We start from the raw sequence: 18,289 nt of genomic DNA, 5'->3' as shown, positions 1-18,289 counted from the left end.
TAAGGGAGTGTCGGGAGGGGGAATCTTATTCTACTCCTAGCAAAAAGACATTTTTCTTCTACTTTAACTATCCTTAGGGGCTATAACATTATACCAAGGCTTAACACAAAGTTTTCTATAAGTTTTTCTACATAGGGATCTGATACAAAGTTCCTATATCAAAGGATTTGATACAAAGTTGTATGAAAATAGTTTAATACAGGGTTATATGAAGAGGCATAATACAAAGTCATATGAAAGTTAGAGGTTATATATGGATAGCCTTAATACAAGGTTATATAGAGAGGCATAATACAAAGTCATATGAAAGTTATGTGAAGATGCTTAATACAGAGCTTTATCTACAGGGTTCATTTGGGTGGGGGTCTAGGTGTAGGTGGTTGGGGCTCAGTGGGGAGGGTGTCTGGGGGGCTCATCGGGGTGGTACAGATGCAGGGGAGGTGGGGCTTGTCAGGGTGAGGGTTTGATGGGCCTGCTTAACAGGGGAGCCCCAGCTGCTGCCAAGGGGATCCGCATGCTGGGCCCCCGTTTCCCCTATCCCAGGGATCGGTAACCTTCAGCACGTGGCCCACCGGGGTAAGCCCCCTGGAGGGCCGGGCTGGTTTGTTTACTTGCCATGTCCACAGGTTCGGCTGATTGCGTCTCCCACTGGCCGTGGTTTGCTGCTCCAGGCCAATGGGGGCTGCAAGAAGCCGCGGACAGCACATCCCTCGTCCTGCAGCCCCCCATTTGCCTGGAGCCGCGATCGGCTGAACCTGCAGACGCGGCAGGTAAAGAAACTGGTCTGGCCCACCAGGGGGCTTACCCTGGCAGACCATGTGCCGAAGGTTGCCGATCCCTGCCCTATCCCCTTCTCTTCCCCATCCCATGCCCCTTCCCCACCACTCCATCTCCTCCCCATCCCATCCCCTTCCTTCCACACTGCCTCTGTCCCCCTGCCTGCCCCACCACGGGCACTCACTGTTGTACAAGATGAAGGATGGGGAAGGCTCCCAGCACACAGAAGGGAGCTCAACCAGCACTAGGACCCAGAAGGGGGTGTCCAGCTGCAAAGTCCGGGGAGCTGAGCAGCACCTTCTCTTTTCAGCCTGGCTGCGCAGCTCTGCAGTCAGAGTAGGTCTGCTCCTTCCACCCCCCTCCCCAAAACCCCACCCCCGCCTCTTCTCTGCCTCCTCTCCCCAGGTGAGCATGCTGCGGCTGTGCTCCTCCCCCACCCCCCTGCCGGCAAACAGCTGATCGGCGGCAGGGATGGGGAGGGCGGGAAGGGAGCAAGCTGTGAGAAGAGGCTGGGGAGGGGGAGCTTGGCTGCCCTACTGCAGCAGGAGCCTCACTGCCAGGAGCATCAAGCTTCTGCCCCCTGCAGGAGAGAGCGGGGGGTGGAGAAGAGTGGGTCTGATCGGGGCCCCCCTGCAGTGTGGGCCCGGGTCCATGGCGCCAGTCGCTCCATGGTAAATCCGCTACTGCCCATGATTGTAGGGTTACCATTCGTCCGGATTCCCCCGGACATGTCCGGCTTTTTTCAGTTAAAAATAGTGTCCAGGGGGAATTTGTCAATGTCTGGACTTCCCCCGCCCCCCATGCAGAGCGTGCGGGGCTTACAGGGCAGCCGGCTGGGTGGTGCCACTCGCACGGGCTCCGGCAGCCAGAGCCCTTCCTCCACTTCCCCCCTCCTCTCCCCTGCAACTTGAGACCACTCCCCTCCTCTCCCTCCCTCCCCCCGCCCTGCATTCACAGATCGCCGGCCGCGGCCTCGGCCTCCGGCAGTCTGGAGCTCCGACCCTGCTCCCCTCCCCCTGCAGCACAGTAAGGAGGCCAGGGAGTCGGAGAAGGGGCAGGGAGGTTCTGGGGGGGCAGTCAAGAGACAGGGAGCAGGGGGAGGGTTGGATGGGTCAGGAGTTCGGGGGGGGCTGTCTGGGGGTTGGGGGTGTAAGGTTTTGGGCAGTCAGGGTACAGGTGGGGCGGGTCTCAGGAGGGGGCAGTTAGGGGACAAGGAACAGGGAGGCTTAGGTAGGGGGTGGGGTTCTGGAGGGCAGTTAGGAGCAGGGGTCCCAGGAGGGGGCAGTCAGGGGACAAGGATCAAGGGGGTGTTTGGGAGTTCTGGGGGGGCTGTCAGGGGGCAGGAGTGGGGAGAGGGATCAGAGCAGTCAGGGGACAGGGAGCAGAGGGGTTTAAATGGGTCAGGAGTTCTGGGGGGGGCTGTCAGGGGGTGGGGAGTGGTTGGATGGGGCGTGGGAGTCCCAGGGGTCTGTCTGGGGGTGGGGGTGTGGATAAGGGTTGGGGCAGTCAGGGGACAGGTAGGGGGTAGGGTACTAGGGGGCCAGTTAAGATGTGGGGAAGGTCTCAGGAGGGGGCAGTCAGGGGACAAGGAGCAGGGAGGCTTAGGTAGGGGGTGGAGTCCTGGGGGGCAGTTAGGGGCAGGGGTCCCAGGAGGGGGGGAGGGTTGGGGGTTCTGAGGGAGCAGGAAGTGGGAGGGAGTGGAAGGGGCAGGGGCGGGGCTAGGGCAGGACAGGGGCGGGGCTCCTCCCGTCCTTTTTTTTGATTGTTGAAATATGGTAACCCTACATGATTGCCAAACAATTAATAACGCAGTCGCCTGAGAACACAGTATAAAACACTTACTGCCTGGGGGAGGGACGCTACAGAAACCAGTGTTGTCCCCTCTTCACAGAACTAATCACAGCATTCTCTTTTCTTTCCACATCGACTGCTGAAGACATCAGGGTGCATGCGATTGAAAAAGAATTAAGGACTTTAGCAAACTACATGAAGAAACCCACTGGAAGCATGACCATTGCACCATATGGGTGAGTACAGTATACAAACTATGTCCAGCTCCTCCTCTCCCAGATCAGGCGCTTCCCATCACTGTCTGTACAGCCTCACATGCCCGAGGAGTGTGTCTGTGGGGAGCTCTGGTTTTTGGGAGAGGTAGGTCAGATATACAGCCTCCCAATCCCAGCAGCGGGTCCTCAAAACTCTCCTCCTGTCACTTGGTGGTGGTACAGCCCCTGCTTTGAGGCTCTCTTCCCTCCTACCCTCTCTAGACCCATGCTCTGTTCCTTCTTCCCCAAAAGGAGACTTCTGCGTTTGGAATTGGACCTGAGACAGGTGGTGTTTGAAGGGGAGAGCGAGACTTTTGGGACGAGTACAGTGCGGGCGACTGTTTTGAAGATAGGGCCCAGCAAAGCCTCTCAGGATCTGCACTTCATGTCTGAACTGGAGGTGAGTGCAGGTGTGCCGGGGTCACAGAGCCATGACCATAGAGTTCAAGGCCAGAAGGCACCACCAGATCATCTAGTCTGACTTCCTGTACAGTACAGGCCACCAACACCTGCCCAGTAAACCCAACAACTGAAACGAGACCCAAGTATTACAGCCTAAAGGAGACTAACCTATTGTGTGCCACAGGCAGAGAACAGCAGGGACCGAGGTGCCCGAATGCCTGCGGACAGCAGGGAAATGATGAAGTCAGATACACTCAAATGATCCTGGCAAGCGACCCGCGCCCCCTACTGCAGAGACGGGTGAAAAGCTCTCCAGGTCACTGCCCCTCTGAGCTGGGGGACAGTTCCTTCTCAACCCCCATACGGCAGTGATCAGTTAGACCCTGAGCATGTGAGCAAGAACCAGCCAGCCAAGCACCCGAGAGAGAGAACACTCAGGATCACCTCAGCACACCGGCCACCCCCATTCAATGTCCCACCTCTGAGGCTTCAGAGGAAGGAGACAAAAAATGACCTGTGGATAAGGGGAAACCCTCCCTCCAGATGCCTTCCAGTGACCACCAGTTGAAGCCCTGAAGCATGAGGGCTTCAGCTTTATTTTACATAAGAACAACCAGCACATATGCCATCTCAGCCATTCCTTCCCCCAAATTCAGGGGGTATCTGTTCCCTACAGGTCTCTTACCTGAGAGTCATGCCCTGCTCCAGAGCTTCCCACAGGAGTCCATCTGCTCCTTGTAGCTTTTCCTGATGGCTCCATACCCAGCTGGCCTGCCTGCTGGCTTCTAGAATCGCCTCATCCTTAGCTGATCATCACAGGCTGGGTCCTGCTCCCTTTAATGGCCCAGCCATCCAGGGACAGACTGAAATTACCTGCAGGGCCTAAAGCGGAGTCTGTGCTAGGTGCCTCGAGCAGGGACCCCAGACCAACCGGAGCGTTTGCAGAACCTCTTGATGCACTTGGCATGTTTCCAGGTGATGCCTTGTTCTCTGTGGAACCTTTCCAGGTCATGGTCCTGGGTTGGTCTTTGCAGCATTACAGTTTGCAATGTAGAGGGGACCTGACTCCTTCCCATAACCAGGGTAACCTGGGAGGTGTCTGGTTACAGCGTGTAGTTAAAGGGATACTCTCACCCCGAAAAAATCAGACTTCTGTTCTTTGTACTGATTGCCAGGGAAATCTCCTCTTCACTCTGGTTTCACTTTCTTCCCTTGGCGCCTTGGGCAGCCCTTGGTGGAGGCCCATGCTCCGACTAGTTGCACTTCCTGTCTCATGAGGGTGATCAGAGGAGCCCCCTGCCCTCACTCCCGAGGAGAGGTCGCTGGCAGGCTGTGCCGTGGGCCCTGCCAGAGGGCTGCGCACCCCTGTGAGGGTAGCCAGGAGGGAATCTCCTTTCCTTGAGACTCCACCATGAGGAGCTCGGCTCCGCCCTTCTGGCATGAGGCTGGGGAACAGCGGGAGGCAGGGGAGGCAGAGAATCCGCCTTTAGAGCCAGGGCCAGCTCCAGGCACCAGCCTAGCAAGCATGTGCCTGGGCCGGCCAATGAAGAAGGGGGGGACACGTCCAGCCATTCGGCGGCGGGGCCGTCACACCCTCTTGCCGCCGTAGAATGAAGCGGCGGTAGAGCTGCCGCTGCTTGCAATCGCGGCTTTTTTTTTTTCCTGCTTGGTGCGGCAAAAATGCTAGACTGGCCCTGTTTAGAGCCCAGGGAGGAGCGTCGAAGTTGTGAGGCTTCATCTCGGTCCTGCTGTTGAAGGGAGGGAGCAGCAGGGAGCCGCCAACCCGGCTAAACGACTGGAATAGAAACGTTCTTACCTCAAGTTGCCGGCGTCCCTTTAACACCCAGTCCGGTGCCGTCCACACTACAAACCAGAGCAGTGATGCGTGTGGGTCCCTGGCCTGGGCATCAGATCCTCAGCGGGGGTAAATCAGCGTAGCTCTGGTGATGCGATTTACCCCAGCGGGTGTTGTGGTGCGTGTTTAGCCAGAGCCCGAGGCTTTCCCTAGCGCCCTGTGCCTGGGCAGCCTCACCGCGTGCGCCGGCCACTCTGAGGGCTCTGCTGGGCTTTGTTTTGCAGGTGGGCAGAGAGGTCCATGGCTTTGAGGTGAATCTGCCCAAGATCCTCTTTGCACAGGTGAGGGGCAGGCGGAGGAACGCTGAGGAGCGAGTGGTCCTGATGGATATCAACAACAAGGCCCTTTTCCAGGTAAGGGCTGGGCCCTGGGCTGGGAATGAATTTGGGGGCTAATAGTGCTGGGCAGCGCTGGGCCAGGTTTCGTTGGGAGCAGCTGCTGCGAATGGCGATGATGCAGGCTGTGCACAGCTCTGCCAGGGCAGCTCGAGAGCATCCCCGCTGCTGGTCCTGCTCCCTCGGTCTGCCGGTCCGTGGGAAATCGAACCTGCCGCGCAACCTCCTGCTCAGCCAGGTTTGGGCTGGCACCCAGCTCTGACCCCCGATTCACAGCACCCTCTGCTATGCCAGCCCTGTCAATGCCCCTCCCCCGACTCACAGCACCCCCTGCTGTGCCAGCCCTGCCAATGCCCCTCCCCTGACTCACAGCACCCCCTTCTGTGCCAGCCTTGCCAATGCCTCCGACTCACAGCACCCCCTGCTCTGCCAGCCCTGCCAATGCCCCTCCCCTCCGACTCACAGCACCCCCTGCTATGCCAGCCCTGCCAATGCCCCTCCCCCGACTCACAGCACCCCCTGCTATGCCAGCCCTGCCAATGCCCCTCCCCCCGACTCACAGCACCCCCTGCCAAGCCAGCCCTGCCAATGCCCCTCCCCCGACTCTCAGCACCCCCTGCTATGCCAGCCCTGCCAATGCCCCTCCCCCGACTCTCAGCACCCCCTGCTATGCCAGCCCTGCCAATGCCCCTCCCCCGACTCACAGCACCCTCTGCTGTGCCAGCCCTGCCAATGCCCCTCCCCGACTCACAGCACCCCCTGCTGTGCCAGCCCTGCCAATGCCCCTCCCCCGACTCACAGCACCCCCTGCTTTGCCAGCCCTGCCAATGCCCCTCCCCTGACTCACAGCACCCCCTGCTGTGCCAGCCCTGCCAATGCCCCTCCCCGACTCACAGCACCCCCTCCTATGCCAGCCCTGTCAATCCCCCTCCCCGACTCACAGCACCCCCTGCTGTGCCAGCCCTGCCAGTGCCCCTCCCCCGCCTCACAGCACCCCCTGCTATGCCAGCCCTGCCACTGCCCCTCCCCCGACTCACAGCACCCCCTGCTATGCCAGCCCTGCCAATGCCCCTCCCCCGACTCACAGCACCCCCTCCTATGCCAGCCCTGCCAATGCCCCTCCCCCGACTCACAGCACCCCCTGCCAAGCCAGCCCTGCCAATGCCCCTCCCCCGACTCACAGCACCCATTGCTATGCCAGCCCTGCCAATGCCCCTCCCCCGATTCACAGCACCCATTGCTATGCCAGCACTTCCAATGCCCCTGCCCCGACTCACAGCACCCCCTGCCAAGCCAGCTCTGCCAATGCCCCTCCCCCGACTCTCCACACCTCCTGCTCTCCCAGCCCAGAGACTGCCCTGAGCTGTTGCTGCCGATCTGAACTGTCCCCAGCGGCACAGTGTCCTGTGTGAACAGGTTGAGTTGGATGAGACCCAACAGCTTCTTTTTGCAGTGTGCCTTTAGCCAGGCCCTGAGCTCCCTTTCCCAGAGGAGCCAGGCCAGCGTACTCACGGTGCCTCCCCGCTGGAAAACGCTGTGGGCCCATCATAGCCACACACCGGGACAGTGCTAGGAGGGTCCCCAAATTCAGGTTCTGGCCAAAGCTCTGCCGGTTGCGATCTCCCTTTGTGCCTAGCGACTGCAGCTCAAACCGGTCCCTGGCTGGGCTCCGGAAGAAATGCCTCCACCCCAGGCCCCAGCATTGTATTGTACAGCTAGGGGCAGTATGGAAGGTGGCACCTTACCCTGCAGCTCCTCTCAGCGTCAGGACCCAGGAGCAGCTGGACCATTGGGGGTTGTGATCTGGCCTTTGCCACCTGGTGTCCTGATGCCCTCCCCCAGATGCCTGTGCTACATCAGCTGGGACAGCGGCGAGGCACAGCCTGAGGAGAGACTGCGCCGGCTCCCGTAGCCTGTGTGCGCAGACCCTCCTTGGGTCTGTGTTGTCTGCTGAGGAAGGTGACAAGGAAGCTCTCTGGGTCTGAGATCTCCGGGAGGTTTAGAGCAGCTTGGTGCCCGGCAGCTGTCACTCTCCCACGCTGGCATCACGGGCTTTCCATCTCTTTCAGGACCAGAACAGCAGCAGGGTGCTCGGTGAAAAGGTGATTGGCATCACCGTGGGGAACACCCCCGTATCAGGCCTCCCACAGGACGTGGTCCTCAAATTCTTTCATGTCCAGCTGCCGGTAGGTGTGAGAAACGGCCCATTCCAATCAGTCTGCCCAGGGTGGGGGCGGGGGCTGAGACCTGCCAACTCAGCTTCTGCCTCGGCTCTGTCGCCCCATCCTCTCTAGGGGATCCCCTTCCAAAACACGTAGCTCAGGCCAACTAGCCACTTCCAGAGAGACGGCACAGCCGGTGTCGGATCTTTCCCTGCCCCATAGGCTGTTGCTGGGAGCAGCCTCCCTCTTGAAAAAGGAGGTGACCGACTGGACTGCTGGGGAGAGAATGATCTTTGTTTCCTGGCCCCAGTCACATGACAAGGGCCAGAGTTTCTTTTCTCCTCCTGCCCCTTGATCTGCCCCTCAGCCAAACTCGCCTGCCCCGTGAATAACCCAGAGAGGCTCAGGCATCACCACCCATGTTCTTGTCCTTTCAGAGGAACGTGACTCCACAGTGCGTGTTCTGGGACGTGAACTCCAGCCGTGAGTATCTCCGAGAGAGCAGGCAGTGACTGACACCTGTGCAGTGGGGGAGTCCAGTGCTACCCTCCCGATTTGACAGCACCTTATGCTGGCTTTGCACAGGTGTAAGAACTCAAGGTGCGGGGCAGGTGGGAACCAGACCCCTAGCCTAGCTGCCCAGGGTAGGGAGTGAGCATCAGTCACTTTACAACTTGAAGCATGGGACTGGACTGTCCTTGGTATTTTAACTCTTGTAGAGAGAAACTCTGGGCCAAGTCCAACTCCCATTGGAGTGGATGGAAAGACTCCCGTTTACTTCAGTAGGAGTGGGATTGGCCCAGCACATGGTCAGTGGCTGGATACATCCATCCCTTCTCCATCAGGAGACGCTGATTGGTTTTCACTCTGTCCTTCTCCAATCTGTGTCACTCACTCCAGCTCCCTGTGACTTCTCCTTTTCAGCCTCAACGGGGCTTGATTTGACAGCCTCCCCTTATCTGTGAATCCTGCCATTCCTCTTAATGCCAGGGATACAGTCCCTAGATCTCTGTGGATGGCTAGATATCCATGGGGGAACCACCTGAGATCCTAAAGAATCTGTCCCAGGCCCTGCTCTCTACGCAGATATGGGTGGGAGTGATTTTGGGTTCGAAGAGTCCCCAGTGCTGCCATGTGGTCTGCACGAGAGTCACTGGGCCCCATTGCAAAGCACTCTCTCATTCTCACCTGCTTGCAGACACCGTGGGTCAAAGACTTTCTTTGAACATTGACTTGGGCTGAGTGTGTGAAACCTCCCACCTTCAACAGGAAACTGCTTTTCTCTTTGCAGATGGCCGCGGCAGCTGGAAAAGTGATGGCTGTGAAACAGAGACGGGTAATAACCAGACAGTCTGCCGTTGCAACCACCTCACCTATTTTGCTGTGCTGATGGTGGGTACCGGGTACCAGCTCCCACTCACGCACTCTGCATCCTCACTACATGGTCTCCGCAGTGATGGGTAAAGCTCTCAGCTCTTGCCCAGCATGGCTCTAACACCTCCCCTGTCCTCTCCATTCTCAGATGTCCTCTCCAGAGATAGATTACATCCACAAGGAGTACCTGACGATTATCACCTACATTGGCTGCATTATCTCAGCTGTGGCTTCCCTCTTCACCATCATCTTCTTCTGCTGCTGCTCCAGGTACAGTACTATGGTTCGGGGCCGGGGATTAGCTAGCAGCCTGTAACTGGTGCTCATGCTGACCAGTTCATTACCTCATGCAGGCAGCATCCCCCTCGGCTGCCATTACACACAGATTGGCCAAGATTTTCTAAAGGGACTGGTGATTCTGGGGGCCCAACGTGAGACACCTGAAAGGGGCCTGATATTCAGGAAGTGCTGAGCACCCACCCCTAGAAACCAGACCCCTTTATGGGGTCTCCAGATGGGCCCCCAGAACCACCAATCATGTTTTATAATCTTAACCGCCATCTTGGTCTTTAGCACTAATGCAGCGAGCGTGGGCACGCACAGATCTTTAGCAGTGCGTTAACAAGGGGCTGACGCACAGGGCCGGGGCTTCCACTAGGCAACCCTAGGCGGTCGCCTAGGGCAGCAGGATTTGAGGGGCGGCATTTTGCCACCCTCGGCGGAAATTCGGCGGCGGGGGGTCCTTCTGCTCTGGGTCTTCGGCCGAAATTTGGTGGCGGGTCCTTCACTCGCTTCAGGACCCACTGCCGAAGTACCCTGAAGACGGGGAGCGGAAGGACCCCTGCCGCTGAATGCTCAGAGGAGGAGCGCTGCTGCCTAGAGTGGCAAAAACCCTGGCACCACTCCTGCTGACGCAGGCTAAAAGAGGCTTCCTTTGAGAAATTAGGCTGTACGCAATGACCAAACCCGTCGCCTGCACACATGGTTCAAAGGCCAGCAGAGATGTAGCTTCCCAGTGGAACAAGGGGACCAGGATCGCTCACCTGTTGCAGTTACCAGTGGCTCAGCGTGTTCACCCATCACAGCCATCAGCTGGCCATCACATTTGGAATAGGCACTCACAATCTCCTGTTAAGACACAGATCTCTTATGTGTCTCTGGTTAGGGTGAGCTGCTTGAATCCAAGCACTGGGACCCCATCGTGGGGTTTTGTGGGTGCTGGGTTTGGGACTCCCAGATAGGAGCAGGAATGAAATCTCTTCCTCTCCCTTTCCCAGGAGGAAGCACAGAGACGGCACCATAAACATCTACATTCACATGAACCTGCTGGGGGCCATCTTCCTGCTGGACGTGAGCTTCCTCATCACTGAGCACTTGGCCTTCATCGACAGCGAGGCAGCCTGCAAGGCCAGCGGCATGTTCCTGCACCTCTCTCTGCTGTGCTGCCTGACCTGGATGGGCATTGAGGGCTACAATCTCTACAGGCTGGTGGTGAAGGTCTTCAACACCTACGTGGAACACTTCATTCTCAAGCTCTGCCTGGTGGGCTGGGGTGAGTACGAAAGGAGGCCGAGATGGCCCTGAGAACGCCAGGCCTCTTCCCCCCCCCCCACCCGAAGACTTTCCTCTCACAAGGATAAGAGGATGATTTTCTCACCATCCATAAGTACCTACACGGGGAAGAGATTTCTGAGGGCAGAGGCTGTTTCATCTAGCAGGCAAAGGCATAAGACGAACAAGTGTCTGGAAACTAAAGCTAGAGAAATTCAGGCTAGAGATCAGTCCCCTCACTAAAGCATTGGCGGCAGTGGTGTCTCCATCACTAAGGCTTTAAGTCAAGACTGGCTGTGTCTGTAAAAAAAAAATACACTGTCACTCAAACACAAGCTATGGGCAGGAGGCACTGGGGGAACTTCTCTGGCCTGTGCTGTGCAGCAGGTCACACTAGATGATCACAGTGGTGCCTTCTGACCTTAACACCCAGGAACCTTTGAGCAGTGTGGACATGAGGACCCAAAGCTGTACCCAACCATCCCTGTTCAATGCACTGTCCTCAGTCCACCGCTAGGGTGACAAAGGGTATGGGAGAACAACACGGTCAATTCCTTAGGAGTAGAAAGGATGGGCTCCTTTTTCAGGGACCTACAAAGACAGGAATTGGGGCTAGCGGAACTACCTAATGCTGTTCTCTGCATCCAGGGCTTCCCATCTTTATCGTGGGTGTGATCTTCCGGGTGGATCAGACAAATTATGGACCATTCCACATTGAAGTATTTGAATCCCTTGAGAAATCCACCAATGCAACCATGTGAGTAATTGAAATGGCATCACCATATTTCTGGTTATACCATTGCTAGCAGTGCCCCCTCCCGTGAGTCAGTTACACACGGTGTGCACCCTGCATCAGACCAACAGACATAGGTGTGCCGGGTGTGCCCAGGCACACCCTAATGCAGGGGTGGGCAAATGGCTCCACTCCCCGGCGCAGCAAGCTGCGGGGTCCGCGCTCCCGGGCCGGAACGCCCGGCTGAACGCAGCAAGCCGCCGGCCCCTCCCCCGCCTTCCCTCTCCCCTGGAGCCATGCCGCCGCGCACAGCGCTCTGTGGGCCGGGGCTCCACGGTGAGTCAGACACGCTCACCCATGAACCATGCCGCTGTGCGCACAGCGCTCTGGGGGCCGGGGCTGCGCGCTCCCGCGGGGCAGTGTTTGGCTCCGCAGGGAGGCTAGGAGCCTCATCTCATGGTAAGGGGTCCGGGGCCAGGGTGGTTGGATAAGGGGTGGGGGCAGTCAGGGGACAGGGTGGGTTTGATAGGGGGTGGGATCCCGGGGGGGGATGGTTAGGGGCGGGGGGGGTCTCTGGAGGTGGTGGTCAGGGGACAAGGAGCTGGGGGGGGTCGGATGAGTCAGGAGTTCTGGGAAGGCTGTCAGGAGGCAGGGGTGTGGAGAGGGGTTGGGGGAGGCAGGGAGCTGGGGGGGTTGGATGGGTTGGGAGTTCTGGGGGTCCTGTCGGGGCAGGGAGTGGTTAGATGGGGCATGGGAGTCCCGGGGGTCTGTCTGGGGGCGGAGGTGTGGATAAGGGTAGGAGAAGTCAGGGGACAGGTAGGGGGTAGGGTCCAAGGGGGGCAGTCAGGGGACAAGAAGCAGGGGGGGTTGGAGGTTCTGAGGGGGGAAGTCAGGGGGCGGGAAGTAGGAAGGAGTGGATGGGGGCGGGACTAGGGCAGGGTGGGACTAGGGCGGGGCTCTCTGGCTGCACACCTAATGAAATGGGCTGCGCATGCCTATGCCAACAGATTACATCCTCTCTGCTGGGGTTTTCCCTGAAACCTTTTCTTCCTCCCGCCTCTCCCTCCCGCCAGATCCCCAGCTGGAGTAAATCAGCAAAGCTCTCGTGACTTCAGTGGAGCTGTACTGCCTTACATCAGCTGGGAGACCGGCCTCCATGTTTAACTCTGGGCTGGAGGCCGAATGTGCCAGGGGGTCCCCCGAGCTCTAGCAGAGGATTACGGACCTGAACTATCTGCCTTTCTCTTCCCTCCAGATGCTGGATCACAGCCCCCCTGATCCATAACATAGTCAACCTGGGCTTCTTCAGCCTGGTGTTCCTCTTCAACACGGCCATGCTGGGAGCCATGGTGCGGGAGATCCTCAGGCAGAGGAACAGAGGCCACGAGCTTAAGCACGCCCTGGTTCTCCTGGGCCTGAGCCTCGTGCTGGGCATCCCCTGGGCCCTGGCGTTCTTCTCCTTTTCCTCGGGATCGTTCCGGCTCGTCGTCATCTACCTCTTCACCATCATCAACACTTTGCAAGGTGAGCGCGCAGGGCCGGGCACGCTCTGCCCATCTCGCCCTCTCCCGGCGACGTGGGACCTGGCGTACGTGCCGTCACCCCGGGGCGAGTTTCAGGGTAAATGGCGAAGGAGTCTGGAGTCTCTCTGAGGAGCAGCTGATGAGGCTGCCACAACCCTGTGCCCTATTCCTCACCGTGGGGGAGAGGCTCCCCTCCGTACTAGAGCGTGCCTCGCTGTACCTAGCCATCTCGCCTGCGGGGCCCTGGGATTTTCTGTGCGACAGCACCCAATGGCCACACGAGGGTGCCACCAGCTAAGGCGCGAGACAGTGCTCTGCTACGTTAGTACAGTGATGGATCCGAGACACTGTTAGCTCAGTTCATCTGACGTATAATTTGTTCCTTTAAAGTGGCAGTAGTGATGGGCTGAGCTGGCAGGGTGCACCCATGCTCAGGCAGGGTGCCAGCCTCCCCCTGCCGTCAGGTGACCCATTGTCCTGCTCTCTGCATTACCCCTGCCCAGTGAGCGCTCTCCTATTTCTCCCATCTCTCGCAGGCTTCCTCATCTTCCTCTGGTACTGGACAATGGTGCTGCAGGTCAGAAAGTCGAAGTCCTACCCCTCACTGAACAACTCCGACAGCGCCAGGTTGCCGATCAGCACCAGCCGCACGAGCGCAGACTGAATCACCCGCTTTCTCTGGTCACAGCTGGGACTGTCTCTGCCCCGTGAGTCAAGAACCAGGGATCGCACTCCCGGAGGGGAGGTGGAGGCATCACATTTGTCTGATGCTCCTGCTTTGCTACACGCGGCCATGTATAATCACAAGGAATGTAGAGAAATTCACACACTCCCAGACACTCTGAACTGCCAGCATAGAGTCTGTTATACGCTAAGAGCACGGCAGCAGCTCGGTTTCTCTCTGCACATTCCCTTCTGGATCTCTCCGGTCCAGCCCTGCCTGGTTCCCATTGCATTAAACACCATTCTTGTATCACACGCACACACCTGGGCTCCCAGGTAGATCACCACTTCAGTATAAAGTCACTGGAAAAGACAGAGGGTGTTATAAACCAGCAAGGGCTGCAGCCTTCTCTGACAGGGGATCGGGGACCTAGTCTGTTTCATGCTCCTTTCACAGCTCTTTCCACATCACAGCCTAGAGGAAGGGCAGGGGAGAGTCCAGGGCTGGCCCAACCATTAGGCGACCTAGGTGGTCGCCTAGGGCGCTACAATTTGGGGGGCGGCGACTGCGGCGGTATTTCATTGGCAGGATCTTCTGCCGCCTCTGTGGGGGGCGGCATTTCGGGGTGGGACCTTCCGCCGCCTAGGGCGGCAGAAAAGCTGGCAGCACTCCTGGGAGAGCCTGGTATCCATCTCTCCCAGGGCTCCAATCACATCAGGCAGCTGCCAAGTGAAACCACAAGTGCAGAGGAGCGACTGGGCAGAGTTGATGCTAGAGAGTTGGAGGGATGCTCCAGAGGCCATGGCAGAGCTGGAGATTGCGGATCCCATTCCTGAAGGGGGCTGGTCCTCCTGTCGCATTGTAATGTGGTGATGTCCTGGGGTTCTTCACGTGGGCCTAGAATCCCAGCTTGCTTCAATGATTGTGAAAGCCTCTTTTCATCAGCAGCTGGCCAGGAACTGTCACCCTTCTCTTGCACATCTGGCTTTCACTTATCCAGGCTTGGGTCACTTCTGGTTTGGTCTAATATAATGTGGTCTGTTTGGGCCTATACTTGTGGTCCACTCAGAAGCTACAGCCAGTGGAAGATGTTTTGATAGATCAGTAAATATGAAACCAGTACTTACATAGATTCAGTGACTGCTTCTTTGCTTCTGGGTGCAATTCAAGGTGTTCACTTTAAATCCCATAAGGTCGGGGTCCCAGCTACCTGAGTGGGACCCCCATGATCCAGTATGTGGCTGTTGAGATCAGCTGTGGCACTGAATCTAGCCGTCCTAAAGAAAGATTATCCTGGACAGGGCCGTCCTTAGGATTTATGGGGCCCTACGCAGTATTATTAAACTGGTGCCCCTGTGCCGGATGGCATCCCGGACTCGCAGTCCAGGGGGGAGGGACGAGGCAGCAAAGGATACCGAGCCGCCTGATGGGGGTGGAGAGTCAAAGTTCTCCGCAGAGACCCCCATATCTTCTCCCTCACGCAGAATGCGCGGCGCCAGCACATTCAGCTCTGTGAATACGGCCCCGCCTAAGGAGACTGCAGTGTGCACTGGGTGTGCGGGAGCCGACCCGCTCTTACCTGCGGTTCTTCATCTGCCTTTGGTACTGCACCATCTGCCGCCAGCCGGACACCGGCCCCTCCACCGGGAGTTCTCAGATGACAAAATAACCAGGCCAGGCAGCTGGACTGTGCTCCCAAAGGGGCACAGCTCACACCCCCAGGAGCAGATTCACTTGCTGGAACTGGCCTGCCCCAGTTGCCCCAGGCAGGTCTGCGCTTCTGATGGGGGATTTAGCAAGGGAAGAGACACACTCCTCAGTGCCTTCACACACGCGGCCGCAAACAGCGCGACAACGAGCCTTCCAAGCAGCTTATGCAGAGTTTGTCGAGTAGGCGAACAGGACCTGGGCAAGACTGAGGGGTAACAGAACAGCCCCTCTCACAGCACAGGGAATTGCTGTTCCCTAGGAGGCTAGAGGCAGACAATGCTTGGGGTGTTGATTCCCCCTCCATTGCACCTGGTGTCTTTATTTACACCTGCGCACAGTGAGTGCAGAGAAGGTGCACATCGCTACCAAACCACACCTCCCCACCCACTCACACCAGGGGTAACGTCGTGCACACACACTGAGGGGGGAAAACAAGGAAAATCAGAGCCTATGTGCCTGTCCCCCCGCCAGGAAGCTATAAACACCCTGGTTTGTTACATTTCCTTTTGAACTCATGCGATGATTATCCCATCCCGGTCACTTCACCATGGAGAGAGATTCTATACTCAGCTAACTGCCCTGGCGCAGGCCCCTACCGTTCAAGCTAAATGAGAGGATCTGTTAGCAGTACGGGGCTAATGACATACATCGGAGCAGTTCTGATTCCATTCAGTAGAGGGCAGTGGTGTAGGCAGGCTCGTGCACACACCGACCAGCTCACCCCAACACCAACCCATTACGAACCAATCAGATGTACCCAAACACCCTGACTTTTGAGGAGGTTGAAACCCAAATCCTAACCCTGCTGCTCAAGCCCATCTCTGATTTAAACAGGACAGGTGAACAACAGGGGAAGGAGATGGAAGGAAACTGCAGAAAGAAAAGAACTAGAAATTGGAGAGGAGGAATTACAGAGCAGGGCAGTAACGAAACAGACATGGTGAAACAGGGAGTGTAGGGAAAGGAAGTAATAGCAAAGGGGCTGTGAATTCCTGGATGCTGGAGACTGTATTGCGGGACATCAGCCGCCACTAACTGGTCAGTGAAGAGATCTTGCCGCAAAGGTAGACGCTGCAGCTGAGTTCTCTCTCTCTCTCTCACACACAGACAAGTCCACAACCTGGATGGACTAAACCTGGAACCAATGTGCTTTTGCTTTTTTAATGACCGTGTGGGGAGTTTATTGCTCTTTTGTACCCAACCAGAGGCTTCCATAAAACTGCTTTACAATGGGGCATCCACCCCACCCCCACCACTGCCTGCTCTGGCCAAAGCCATTCCCGGTGTTGGACTTTGCTGCATGCAAGTGACTGGAGCCCTCCTGCTGGAGTAATAAAAACAAACAATGACCCTAGTGGCTGCTCTTGAAGCCTGCCAGTCTGTTGTGCATTTGAAGCTGGGTCTGGGTTGAAATTTCCTTGCTGAAGGGTCCACCACAGAATGAGTCTGCTTAACCGTGGCCCTGCTACTCATGCCCCTTGGAAGCCTCCACAGACACATCACAGCTGGGATAGTATTTGCAGTGGGGTGGTCCTGTGATCATAGGAGTCCTTGTGGCACCTTAGAGACTAACACATTTATTTGGGCATAAGCTTTTGTGGGCGAGAACCCACTTCATCAGATGCATGGGGTGGAAAATACAGGAGCAGGTATAAATACATGAAAAGGTGGGAGTTGGCTTACCAAGTGTGAGGTCAGTCTAACGAGACAATTCAATTAACAGCAGGATACCAAGAGAGGAAAAATAACTGTTCTTGAAGTTTTTTTGTTGAAGAATTGCCACTTTTAGGTTTGTTATTGAGTGACCAGGGAGATTGAAGTGTTCTCCTACACTTGAATCTCCCTGGTCACTCAATAACAGACCTAAAATTGGCAATTCTTCAACAAAAAAACTTCACAAGCAGAGTCCAACGTGAAACTGCAGAACTGGAATTAATTTGCAAACTGGACACCATCAAATGAGGCCTGAATAAAGACTGGGAGTGGTTGGGTCATTACAAAACCAAAACCTAATTTCCCCCATACTAATTTCCCCCTATTGTTACTCACACCTTCTTGTCAACTGTTTGAAATGGGCCACTCTCATTACCACTACGAAAGTGATTTTTCCTCCCTTGGTATCCTGTTAAGTGAATTGTCTCGTTAGACTGACCTCACACTTCGTAAGGCAACTCCCATCCTTACATGTATTTATACCTGCTCCTGTATTTTCCACTCCATGCATCCGATGAAGTGGAGTTTAGCCACGAAAGCTTATGCCCAAATAAATGTCTTAGTGTCTAAGGTGCCACAAGGACTCCTCGTTGTTTTTGCTGATACAGACTAACACGGCTACCACTCTTGCTTGTAGGGATTCCTTTGCCTCCCTCCCCCTTGCCCCCTATCTGACAGCCCTTCATACAAGTGATGGGAGCCTAGAACACATGCATGGTGCCACGGGGCAGAGGGGTTTTACATCCATCCCTCTGGGCTCATCAGTAACAGTGTTACTGTAACAAGTACAGAGCAACTAAAGCTGGTTGGAAAAAAATATATTCCTGTGGAAATTGGATGAAAATGGAAAAAATAATCATTTTCTTATAAATTTAAGTCTCCAATGACTGACTTGTCTGTGGAGCAAGTGAGAACAGCCCCAGTGGTTTGGGACACCGGCTTGCTGGGGACAGGTGGGTCATGGGTCTCACTAGATTTAATAGGCAAAGCCATTGAAAAATTTTTTTTTTTTGGCAAAAATTCAAAAAGTGGAATACTTTGGTCAACCCCCCAAAATTTCCATTTGGTATGTTGCCAAAATGCCGTCTGGGAATCCTGGTGTGTCATGTACTCATTCCCATGACGGACTAGGGTTCCCCCTGAGGAGAGATAGGGGTGCATCCCGGGCGATGGAGTCCAGCTTGGGAGCCTGGTCCACAGAAGAGAGGGGGGGACATGAGGCAATTGAACTACAACTCCCATAAGGCACTATGGCAGCAAATCCAAACAGAAACGTTTTGGTTTTCAGTTGAAATATTTCAGTTTTCGGGTGCTCAGTTTTTGACAGAAAATTGAAGTTTTCCATGGAAAGCAAACACTCTTTGTGAAAAACTTCTGTCAAAAACCAGTTCTGATGGGAAATTTTCAGCCAGCCCTAGCAGGGATGCAGTCCGTATTGACCAGGG

At 56.3% G+C, this 18,289-nt stretch overlaps 1 protein-coding gene across 2 annotated transcripts in view; it reads left to right on the top strand.

Annotated features, from left to right (window-relative positions):
- The window catches only part of LOC101938267 (adhesion G-protein coupled receptor G1-like), a 40,658-nt gene extending 26,111 nt beyond the window's left edge, over positions 1-14,547 (top strand). The window contains exons 5-15 of one of the 2 annotated variants that reach the window (XM_065566868.1): positions 2,714-2,804; positions 3,075-3,222; positions 5,304-5,432; positions 7,484-7,600; positions 8,014-8,059; positions 8,868-8,968; positions 9,099-9,220; positions 10,228-10,502; positions 11,150-11,258; positions 12,490-12,758; positions 13,294-14,547. In XM_065566868.1, coding sequence (XP_065422940.1) covers positions 2,714-2,804; positions 3,075-3,222; positions 5,304-5,432; positions 7,484-7,600; positions 8,014-8,059; positions 8,868-8,968; positions 9,099-9,220; positions 10,228-10,502; positions 11,150-11,258; positions 12,490-12,758; positions 13,294-13,421 — 1,535 coding nt within the window. In that variant the 3' untranslated portion in view covers positions 13,422-14,547. Of the gene's footprint in view, positions 1-2,701; positions 2,805-3,074; positions 3,223-5,303; positions 5,433-7,483; positions 7,601-8,013; positions 8,060-8,867; positions 8,969-9,098; positions 9,221-10,227; positions 10,503-11,149; positions 11,259-12,489; positions 12,759-13,293 lie in introns of both variants that reach the window. The other variant, XM_065566867.1, reaches the window with a different exon arrangement.
- Positions 14,548-18,289: the final 3,742 nt, after the last annotated feature.

The sequence above is a fragment of the Chrysemys picta genome, chromosome 14 (genome assembly GCF_011386835.1).
Source record: "Chrysemys picta bellii isolate R12L10 chromosome 14, ASM1138683v2, whole genome shotgun sequence".
NCBI lineage: Eukaryota > Metazoa > Chordata > Testudines > Emydidae > Chrysemys > Chrysemys picta.
Note: the sequence above shows the minus strand (reverse complement) of the source record. Positions and strands in the feature narration are given on the sequence as shown.